Source organism: Ammospiza caudacuta, chromosome 13 (genome assembly GCF_027887145.1).
Source record: "Ammospiza caudacuta isolate bAmmCau1 chromosome 13, bAmmCau1.pri, whole genome shotgun sequence".
Classification (NCBI taxonomy): domain Eukaryota; kingdom Metazoa; phylum Chordata; class Aves; order Passeriformes; family Passerellidae; genus Ammospiza; species Ammospiza caudacuta.
The window spans coordinates 12,583,168-12,590,990 of NC_080605.1; the positions used below are offsets into that span (position 1 = coordinate 12,583,168).

At 62.3% G+C, this 7,823-nt stretch overlaps 1 protein-coding gene across 1 annotated transcript; it reads left to right on the plus strand.

Moving 5' to 3' along the window:
- The first annotated feature begins 1,968 nt into the window (after nucleotides 1–1,968).
- IRX6 (iroquois homeobox 6) lies at nucleotides 1,969–6,312 on the plus strand. The gene is made up of 7 exons (XM_058813730.1): nucleotides 1,969–2,013; nucleotides 3,110–3,355; nucleotides 3,550–3,659; nucleotides 3,940–4,247; nucleotides 4,370–4,867; nucleotides 5,084–5,185; nucleotides 5,388–6,312. The coding sequence occupies exons 1-6, from the start codon at nucleotides 1,969–1,971 to the stop codon at nucleotides 5,182–5,184; spliced, it is 1,308 nt and encodes a 435-aa protein (XP_058669713.1). The 3' UTR covers nucleotide 5,185; nucleotides 5,388–6,312.
- The last annotated feature ends 1,511 nt before the right edge of the window (nucleotides 6,313–7,823 follow it).

Here is a 7,823-nt window from a genome sequence, read left to right on the forward strand (position 1 = left end):
TTATTACTTTATAATTAGCATAATTTTCCCCATAGGGATTCTTGCAATTAAATAATTAGCAGTAATGTTACCCAAAGGTGTTCTTTATTGAATTTTAAGTTATTGCCCCTGTTAACGACAATTGACAAGGCTCGGCTTCACAGCGCTCCGTCTCGCCAGGCTGCGGGCGGAACAGAGAGCTGGTGACAGCCGGCCCTGAGCCCCGGGCCCCTCCGCTCTCCCCGGCGGGGCGGACGCGGCTCGGGCACCCCGCTCCTCTCGCGTCGTCCCGGCCCCAAGGCCAGCATCCCCGACGGCGCGGGCAGCCCGTTCCACAGCCCTCTGGACCGCGGAGCCAGCGCGCAGCTCCGGCAGGGACCGGCGGGGCCGTCGCGGCTGTGCTCGCTGGCTGCGGGCGGAGCAGGGCAGGGCAGGGCAGGGCAGGGGCCGCCCGGTTTGGGGTGTGCATAGGGAGCAGCCCCCGGGCCGGGCCGGGCCGGGCCAGCGCGCATCGCTCGCGGATCGGCAGCGCCACCCGTCGGGGAGCGGGGCGGAGCGGAGCGGCTCCGGCGGGGCGGGCACGGACACGGGCACGGGCAAGGCTGCCAGGGCTGACCGCCGGTTCCACAGGACACGGCCCCGCCGTGCTCGGGACAAGTGCTGCCGGGCCGCCCAGGGCCGCGTTTTGACTTGGTTTTCTTTTTCTTTATGAATTGCCACTGGCAATTCATAGCGCCCTGTCCGGCTCGGGAGCGCCTTGGCAGCTCTTGCGGGGGGGAAATCCCGGTTTACCTCCCGGTGATCTCGCCTCAAAGGCAAATCCGTAATATGTAAGTCCCTGGTTAAACAAGGGCATTTCCATTTGTTAATTGATGCAATTGCGCCGTGGCGGTAGCGGGCCGGCCGGGCTGCAGCCATCCATCCATCCATCCATCACCGCCCCGCTGACCTGCCACCGCCCCGGCCCCCCGTCCCCGGAGGGACCATCACGGGGCTAAGGGGGAACAAGGGGCTCGGGACTCCTTGGAGAATGGGCTTCGGGCTGCTCTGCGGCCCGTGTTCTGTCCCGGCCCCTGCCCTGCCGTACGCTGTGCGGGGAAAGCTCTGACCCCGCTCCTGCTCTCCGGGCCGCCGCGACGGGCAGCGACGCCGAGGCGGCTTCGGTGCAGGACCGGGGCCGAGTTGAACAGCAGCGCCCGGCCCTGAGAATGGGGGCGAGGTCAGCGAGAAGGGCCGGGGGGCTGCACCGGCCGGGCCCCCCTCGAGAGCCGCTTCCCTGGGTGCTCCCGGCACCGCCGCTGCCACCGGCACCCCTGCCCGGCGGCCGGGACACGCTCGGGCTGGCGGGTGCCGCGATGTCCCCGCTTGATAATTACTCCCCTTTGACAAATTTTGATCGTGTTTAAAAATAAAGGGAAAAAAGACCAACGGCGAGGCACCCCCAGTGCCGCCTGTGACGTGCATCACACACAACGCGGAACGGAGCTGAAACAAGTGCGGGGAGCGGGCGCGGGGCGCTGCCGGCTCCTGCCCGCCGCTGCCGGCAGGGCCGTGACGTCAGCCCGCTCCTCGCCCACCGAGGAACGCTAAAGACCTATAGAGCAGAAAATAATACAAGCAAGCTCCGTATCTTGCAAGCCCTACGTGATTTTCCCCCCCTCTTGGAAAAAGCCCCCTTGCACTTAAACTCTCTATACATGTGGGGCGGCTTTTTAAACTCCCTCTATACAAACATATTTATTAAGAGCGATGGGAAGTGGGGGGTAGCCTATTTTTTTAATCCAGGCACCAACCTCCTCCCTCCCTCCCCCACCCCCCCGCCTCAGATGTCTGGCTGCTTTTCTTAAGTGCAATCATCTATAATTGAGAAAAAAAAAAAAAGCCATACGTGGAAATGTGTGTGTGAGAAGGTGCATCTTGAAGCAGGGTTTAGTTACAATCGATCTTGGGGGGAAAATATTGCCTATGGTCCAAAAATAAGGAGCAACTATGTCCTTCTCTCAGTTCGGATACCCCTACAGCACCACTTCACAGGTAAGGCGAGTGAGCAGCACTCACTTTTGTTTAGATTCTGCTGCTGCTGTCCAGATGTCTTGTCCCCCCCTCCTTTTTTTCCTTCCCTTTCCCTTACTTAGAATATTTTTTTAAAAGGGCACATCTGGAGCCTTTTTTTAAAAAATGTGCGTGTGTGTTTATGTCTCGTTTGTGTTGTGTTAGGCTTAAACAAATAACTCGCAGTGTGCACAGCAAAGGCGTCTAGGAAACCGGTAATTCCCCCTCCTCCCCACCCTTCACCGTTCAGTTTTAAGTGCAACAAACAAATAAAAAAACATAAATCCCAGCTACGAGCGCTTCCCGAGCCCGCGCATCCCTCTCGCACCGTTGCGCCCGGGCAGCGCGGAGGGTGCGCGGGCAGCGGGAACCGCGCTCCGCGGGCTCGGGGCTCCGCTCGCGTTTCTGCGGAACCGGGCTGTGCCGATTCCTCCCTCCTTCCTCCACGGGTCGGTCCTTTTCCTGTGTTTTATTAGGATCTGTCGAGAGGGTTTTTTTTCCCCCCATGCGATTTCCGAAGAACATCCCCCACTCACACCAAGGCACCCTGTATTAACTAAGTCGTAGCTATATCGTACTTGGAGTCACGATTTTTTTTGGTAGAATTATTTATACACCGTAATCACTGCAAGATGTGCCTCCCTCGCTTGGGAAGTTAGCTGTCCCCTTGAAGTTATTGAAATCAAATGCCTTCGATTGCGTTGGCTGACATATTTACTGCTGTGTCTATTGTCAAATTAACTGTAATCGCAACTTTTTGCCTTTAAATCAATGCAGATGGACCGAGCGGGGGCGGGAAGGACGGAGCCTTACGGATCTTATACCTTTTTCGAGAGCAATTATTTCCTTAAAGTTTTGCCTGCTTGATTAATCGTGCCCCCTTCCCAAGAGCTCCTGCTTCCCATCCGGTTTATTTCCCGGTTTCTATAATTAGTTGCTCCAGCCCGCGTTTCCTATCCCCCTCCTCACCGCCCCCCCCCTCTCCGCACACACACAGGCGCGCACACGCTCCTAAATTCCCCCCGATGGGGCTGCCTCGACAGTCACTCGGCGCCGTCCCGCTCTCTCCTCTCCGCAGTTCTTCGTGCCCGCCAGCCCCAGCACGACCTGCTGCGAGGCCGCCCCCCGCTCCGGGCCGGATGCCTCCTCGGCGCCGGCCGCCGCCTCGCTGTGCTGCGCCCCGTACGAGAGCCGGCTGCTGGCGCCCGGCCGCGCCGAGCTGAATGCGGCGCTGGGCATGTACAGCGCCCCGTACGCCGCCGGCCAGGGCTACGGCAACTACCTGCCCTACGGCGCCGAGCCCGCCGCGCTCTACACCGCGCTGGTGAGTGCCCCGGAGGGGAGGACGGGGTGCAACAGGCGGGAGAAACTTCGCGGTTCGCAGTCGGTACCGCGGCGGGGGAGTGGGAGCGGGGCCGGCCCGTCGAGGATGGGGGGCGCGGAGGGACGCGGCTGCCGCGGGGAGCCGGGGGTATGCCGGGCTCTGCTGGACGCCAAACGCCGCCGCTTCCCTTGCAGAACCCCCAGTATGAAATCAAAGACGGCGCCGGCACGTTGCACTCGGGAATCGCGCAGCCCGCTACCTACTACTCCTACGATCATTCCTTGGGGCAGTACCAGTACGACAGGTAAAACCCCTTTGATCAGCGCCCGGCAGCATTAGCATCCCCCTGCGAGGCGGCGGTCGACATCAAACGAGGGGGACGGGGGGGCTCCGACCTGACAAACGTTGTACAAAAGAAACGAGGCGCCCGGGAGCAGCAGACAGCGGAAACCGAAGTTGGGCGGCGATGTCAGGAGGGCAGGGGCAGGAAGGCGGGTGGGCAGGGGCCACATCGGCCTGCGGCCGGGCCGGGGGATTCTTGCCGGACTCCCGCCGGCCCCCCATCCCTAATCATCTCCCAGCAGGTACGGGACGGTGGATTTCGGTGGTTCAGCCAGACGCAAAAATGCGACGCGAGAGACGACGAGTACTCTCAAGACCTGGCTGTACGAGCACCGCAAAAACCCCTACCCCACCAAAGGAGAGAAAATCATGCTGGCTATCATCACTAAAATGACCCTGACGCAAGTGTCCACTTGGTTTGCTAACGCCAGACGGAGGCTTAAGAAAGAAAACAAAATGACCTGGTCTCCCAAGAACAAAGCTGGGGAAGAGAGGAAAGAAGGAACCCCGAGGGAAGAGGATGAATACAGTGCGGAGGGTGAAGGCAGAGGTAGGCGGGAGAGGCAGACAGGCGCCTCCAAGTAGGCTCGAAGTGATTTCGAGGCCCCCCAACTTCCCCGCACCCGCACTAACGCCCTGCCGCCCCTTTTTTCCGCGTGTGTGTCCAAGCAGAGCAGAAGAGCTACAAGGAGGACAAGGACCTGCGGTTCAGCGACCTGGAGGAGGAGGAAGAGGAGGAGGAGGAGGAGGAGGCGGGGAAGCCGGAGAAGGGCCGGACCAGCTCCCTGCAGGAAGCGCCCAGCCTGGGCGCGGCGCTGCCCGAGGCTCCGCGTAGCGATTGCAGCCTGCCCGGCCCCTTCCACGCCTTTCCTTGTGCCAAGGCCCCCGCCGCGGACTTCGCCCCCGCCTCCTTGGCCGGCCCGCCGCCGCCCTACGCGCCCGCGGAGAAGCCGCGCATCTGGTCTCTGGCGCGCACGGCCGGGGCCAGCGCGCCGCGCAGGGGCAGCCCCGAGGGCCGCGGCGCGGAGGGAGGCGGCGGCGCGGCGGGGGAGCAGCCCCTGCCCGCCAAGGCCTTCCGGAGCTCCGCTTTCAGCCTGCAGCCGCTCCCGCGGAGCTGCGCGTCCCACCGCGGCCTGGGGGAGCCGTGCCAGTTCGCGGCGGCGGGCGAAGGTACCCGCGGCGGCGGGGCCGCGGGGACGGGCGGGACCGCGGGCCGGGCCGGGACGCAGGGCGCGGCGTGAGCCCGCCCGCGCAGCGACAGCCCCGGTGCTCGGCCGTGCCCAGGTGTCAGGTGCAGACGCCGAGGCTTCCCCGCTCCAGGCGAGCGGGCAGGGGAGGGCGGCGGGAGCGGGCCGTGCCCACCGCGAGCCGCTTGTGTCTGTGCAGGCTTCGGGCGGGGCGCCAAGGGCGGCCCGGGAGGCACCGAGCTGGGTGGGACGTGCCTGGACAGGCTGCGGACGGCGTTCCGGCCCGTGCTGCGGAGGTGAGGTAGGTGACGGGCCGGCCGCCGGGGTCCCACCTCGCACGAAGCGCTCTCCCGCCCGCCTGGCCCTGGGACACCGCAGCGGCCCCGGCCTGAGAGCGCTGCGCCAAGGCCGCCGCCTTGCCCCGCTCCCGGAGCTCCCGTCCGGGCGGGGCAGCGACCCGCGGCCACTCAGCGCCAGCTCATCACCGCTTCTCCGTCCCGCAGGGCCGCCCGCCCCATCCCGGGCGCTGGCGACGGGGCTCTGGCTGTAAGGAAGCGCTCGCCCTGACGGAACGAAAGAAACCTGTCCCCGGGCCGGCGGCGGCCTCGCAGCTCCGTCCTGCCCTCGCCGGGAAGGGCCGCCGCGGCACAACGTGCTGCGCACATGGGCCGGGGGCCGCGGCGGGCGGAGCGGCCTTAGGACCGGCGCCTCCCCGCCGCTCGCCTGCCATGTGTTCAGTATTGCCCATTGACGTCTTTGCAAAAAGGAAGAAAAACCCCCACCCTAGTATTTTCTCTTTTCCCTCCACGTCGTGGTTTGTTTCTCCTTTTCCACCCAAACCCGTGCTCTCTGCTCAGCGCCCTGCTCTGCTAAGGGGCACCAGTTCGCAGTCGCTCCCGGGGAGGAGGAGGAGGAGAAGCGGCGCAGGTTACGCCGGACTGTTTCTTCCCCGTCTCTGTACATAGATACCGCTGAAAGTATTTTTCGGAGTCTAATTAACACGGGTGAGCTGAACGCCACGAAGCCGCCGGTGACCTCGGAGCTCTCCAGGCAGGAGCCGGCACAGCCCGGGAGGAGCGGCCCCGGGCACCGCCGCCCGCCCCGGGGCACGGCCGGGGCACCCCCGGGCAGCGGGTGGCGAGCGGGCGGCGAAGTAGGACGTTGTTAGTGGGTCACCGCCGTCAGTCAGTCAAAAGAGCAGTGCTGCACTTTACAGGACAGACGAGAAAGGGAAACCGTATCTCTGCATTATTTCTGTTTAATTAAAAGTGTCATCAAACACTTTGTGTTCGGACTAATAAACCAAGCAGGGATGAGGAAAGAATGTTTCTTTGTTCCTGTCTCTAGAAGCAGTGGCAATAATTTAAATTAATAACTGTGGTAATTAAGAGGTCATCTATAGATCAACCCGATACCTGCTATTTCCAAGTTCACCGGGGTCAGCATTTACATTAAGTCATTTGTGGTCAATAGAGTCCAATGAATTCTGCCTTAATAAATCAGGGAAATCAATCTTGAATATCGAGTAGACTTCTATATGTTTACTAAAGGCTACTCAAGGCGAGTGGGGCTGCATGACTGGGAGCCCCCTGGGTTTGCGACTGGGGAAGCAATTCGTAGGGGAAAGGAGGAGCTGCAGGTCAAAGCAGGCAGACGTGAGGGGGCTGCCCCGGCGTCAGCCGCGGCCCTTCCCGGGAGCAGAGGGCACTGGGAAAGAAGGCAAACTTTGTCGGGCTCTGGAGAATCCGGGGGGGAAAGGGAGGGGAAGGTGAGGGCACACGAGGGCAGCAGGTGAGGGCCCGTGGGGAGCTCCGCCGGAGATGCTGCCCGGCCACGGGGCTTTCCGCACTCCCTGGACAAGAGGCGGTGCAGCAGCAGTCTGTTGCAGTGACCCGAAGCTCAGAGAAGGGGAAATTAAGCTGCGAAAAGATAAACATTATTTCAAGTCGGATTTGAAGGATTAGGGCTTGTAATAAAGAGCATTAGGCCCTTTCGAAGGGTTCTTGCAAGGCGACTTTTCCGCCCACCGGAGAGGACAGGTATTATCTGCCTTGGGAGCACACGTGCAGGCTTCCCACGCGTGTCCGCACGGCAGAGCCGGGCCGGGCCTCCCTCCCGGCTCTGTCCCGTCCTGCCGGGGAGCGACCCGGCTTCCTCCGGTTCTGTTTCCCGCGGCTTTGTTGGAGGCTCCCCGGGGAGGCAGCTCTGCATCTCCCTCCCGAGCTGCTCACGGGACACGAAACCTGCACGGCCCCCGGGCGGCCCGGAGCTCCCGGAGCTGCCGGCTCTGCCCCGGCCCCGCAATCCCCCGGCTCGCTCTGCCCTCGCCGCCAAAGAGCCGCGAAACCCGCGGGGAGAGGGAATTAATTAGGCGGATGGAGGCCTCGGGGTACCTTTAAGGCAGGCACGGAGGTAACCTGCAGGAGTCTTAAGACTTTTATTTTTCATTTATTACTTTTACTCCCCTTTTATTAAAGGTCAAGTGAGCGAGATGCAGATTATCCCGCCCGCTCAGGACTCCCCTTGCAATCTGTCACGCCGGCAAGATATGTATCGCAAATCTCTCAAAATATAATCTCCGGGAATCATATTCCGAATACTGTTTTGATTAAAAACCAGAGCGGGGATTGATGGAGAACTAATACCGGCAGCGGAGCCTGCGTGCGCCCAGGCACAAAACTAAAATAACGGGCTCGCACGAACAGATTCAGCGCCTCCAATGCCATAATAAACGTATTTAAACCGTCTCTGTCTGAGCTTTGCTACGAGATGGGCTTTTTAATGCCGCTCCTCTGGGAATTGAACCCGGGTTGTCCGGCGGAGCGGGGGCAGCGGGGCTGTGCCGGGCGGGCTCGGGGAGATGGGGCCGGGGCGGGACGGGAGCCGGGCGCGCCAGGTGAAGCCCCCCGGAGCCGGGGCACCGCAGCAGCGCACGCACA

What these genes read in the sequence shown, in the direction of transcription:
- IRX6 (XM_058813730.1), top strand. Translation starts at nt 1,969, where the DNA reads ATGTCCTTCTCTCAGTTCGGATACCCCTACAGCACCACTTCACAG. An exon ending in CCTACAGCACCACTTCACAG is followed by an intron (nt 2,014 to 3,109) that starts GTAAGGCGAGTG and finishes TCCTCTCCGCAG; the next exon opens with TTCTTCGTGCCCGCCAGCCC. An exon ending in CCGCGCTCTACACCGCGCTG is followed by an intron (nt 3,356 to 3,549) that starts GTGAGTGCCCCG and finishes CTTCCCTTGCAG; the next exon opens with AACCCCCAGTATGAAATCAA.